The sequence below is a fragment of the Artemia franciscana genome, chromosome 4 (genome assembly GCF_032884065.1).
Source record: "Artemia franciscana chromosome 4, ASM3288406v1, whole genome shotgun sequence".
NCBI classification, from domain to species: domain Eukaryota; kingdom Metazoa; phylum Arthropoda; class Branchiopoda; order Anostraca; family Artemiidae; genus Artemia; species Artemia franciscana.
The window spans coordinates 44,633,048-44,635,696 of NC_088866.1; the positions used below are offsets into that span (position 1 = coordinate 44,633,048).

At 35.6% G+C, this 2,649-nt stretch overlaps 1 protein-coding gene across 1 annotated transcript in view; it reads right to left on the minus strand.

Annotated features, from left to right (window-relative positions):
- The window catches only part of LOC136025780 (integrin alpha-PS1-like), a 136,671-nt gene extending 134,478 nt beyond the window's left edge, over window positions 1-2,193 (minus strand). Inside the window, exons 1-2 of the mRNA XM_065701767.1 lie at window positions 2,010-2,193; window positions 343-1,590 (exon numbers count right to left, since the gene is read on the minus strand). Coding sequence (XP_065557839.1) covers window positions 343-1,590; window positions 2,010-2,193 — 1,432 coding nt within the window. The remainder of the gene's footprint in view (window positions 1-342; window positions 1,591-2,009) is intronic.
- Between the last annotated feature and the right edge of the window lie 456 nt (window positions 2,194-2,649).

The following is a 2,649-nucleotide window of genomic DNA, read 5'->3' on the forward strand; positions in this document are numbered from 1 at the left end:
ATCGGTAATAGGGTTATGAAACGGTGATTCTCTAGCTTAGAGCAATCCTTTCCAATTTTGGGAATCATTATGATTTATGTAAAAAGACTGTCAACTTTATTCACGTTTATGACCCTCTGCAGCCTTTTTTCCATATAGATACTGGTTGATTAGTCTATATTGTCTTTTGTTAGTTTGAATTTTGTTTTTCTTCGCTGTTTATCGTATTTGTTTTTGTTTATTTATTTATATTTATTTATAATACTCCGTACTTTGTGTTTTTTATACTTTACGGGTAATAAAGTTCATTCATTCATTCATTCATTACTGCTTCACCTTTTTTCCACAGCCTGGGATATATACCTTCTGACCAAGCTTGATTAATAATGTCTAGGAGAGACTTTTTCCAAGTTTGATTGAGGTTTTTGATAAAGATTGCATGAATCATATCAGGTCCCGGTGAAGTATTTGGTAATTTTGAAATCACCAAATCTAATTCCTTGTATGCAAATTGTTTGTTATAGTCTTCTTCGTTATCTTTAGCAGATAGTGCTCTCACCCTTCCCCTAATACGGCTTATTTCACTGAAATCTGGGTCTTCCTTTCCTATAGTACTATTTAGATATTTGACCGCTGCTTCTGCTTTTTCATCATCATTCACCAGGCATTGGTTTTCGAAGTTCAGTGGTGGGTTATTTTTTAAAGCAGGTGCTTTTTTATTCATATTCCTAAGAAATGAAAATACTTTGGAGGTTGGGTCCCTGAAGCTAAGCTTTTCCAAAAACTGTTTCCAGCTATCTCTCTTAGCTCCAAAAATGATTCTTTTGAACTCTGCGTAAGCTTTTTTCAGTTGTAAGTAATTTTGATTGCTAGATATTCTTTTATATAGATTCCTCTTCCTAGTAAATTCCTTTTTTGCCACTTCACAGTCATTAGTCCACCAAGGAGAGGAGTGTCTTGGTTTGTGTTTACCATTTGACATTGGAATGAATTGTTGGGCAATTCCAAGAATGTTTTCCTGGAAAATTGCCACTTTTTCTTCGATACTATTACTGTCAGTAACCGGTAGGTTAACTGCTGTAGTCTCCATTTCTTTTTTAAACTCAAACCAGTCTGCCTTCCTAATTATGAATCTTTTCTTCTTTGTAGTTGTATTCTGAGAGGAATTTGATTGATTAAGGTGTATAAGAATTGGCTGGTGATCACTAATAAGAACATCTTGATCTGGGGCATAAACAGTACATTTGTTAAAAAGTGATGGATCAACAAAAGCAAGGTCGATGGTAGTAAATTTACCAGTATTTGGATTCAGTCTGGTTGGGAGACCTCTTGGGGTTGCTAGACAAAGTCTTGAATTTAACATAAAACTTTCAATACTTTTTCCAGCCGTGTTTACAATTGGGCAGTAACACCAGCTTCTGCTATGAGCATTGAAGTCCCCCACTATGAGCAGCATCTCATTATTTAATGTTGAGGTTTCTATTCCATTCAGAAAATTATCAAGTCCAGCTGCAGAGCCTGAATGGCTGTATATGTTAACTATGTTCAGTTTTAATTGATTATCCAAAAAGATCTTGCAGCCAACTGCTTCAAACTTTTCGATGTGTTCCTCTATAAAGTTGATAGTAATCTCAGTAAAATGTAGCCCACTTCTAATGCATATTAATACACCCCCCTTTTGGGAGTCCAACCTATCATATCTTAGACAGTTGTAATTTTTGAAATTTGGTTGTGAACTATGAAAGGGCTTAAGGCAGGTCTCTTGCAAGCAAATAATATCCACCTTATTATCATTACAGAAACTCTCTAATAAAAATTTCTTTTCATTTTTGATGGAGTTGCAGTTCCATGCTAAAATTTTTAAAAAAATCATCATTTCTGGCTAAGAATTTGGTTCATTTGTACTACCTGGTTTACCTCATTTCTATTTATACGAATGTTTAGTTTTTCAACCAATTCACACAGTTTATTTATTCGATCTGTTAGAGGTAGTTTTTCTAGGTTCAATAGTTCTGGGTTCAGCAAAATACCCAAGGTGATTTTCTTTGCTGTTTGTTCTGCAATATAGTTAACATCGTAGGCTGATGGTTTTGGGTTTAAGAGCTGGTCCTGTTTTTTGTTGATAACGTCTGCATAGCTTCTATATGTTGTGGTAGCTCTTTTGTAGCTGATTTGGTTTTTTTCCGCAATTTCGAGAATATTTTTATTCTGCATTCTTATAGGACATTGTGATGATGTAGAGGCGTGTGACCCTTTGCAGTTTGCGCAACTGTAGGAGTTTGTTCTGTTTTGAATGTCTTTGTTTTATAACTGACAGACTCCTGAGTCATGATCTCCAGCACATCTCAGGCATTTAGGCTGCTGTGCTCTGCAGTATTTCTGTACATGTCCATATCTCTGGCATTTATGACACTGCAGTATTCTTCTTACATATGGTAGCACTTCTCTTTTTCTTCCTGCAGACCAGACAGAGGAAGGTAGACTATTGCTTTCAAAAGTCAGCATCACTGCATAACTATCTTCTGGAGTTTTGTTGTCTCTATTGTACCATTTTTGTCTTTCTGCATTTAGAATCTTGACAGGAGCCTGAGTCATTCCTATTAGGTCTTCTGAACTGTACTCTTTAGGAATTCCTTTGATGATTCCTCTTACTGTTATTGCCTTTCGAAA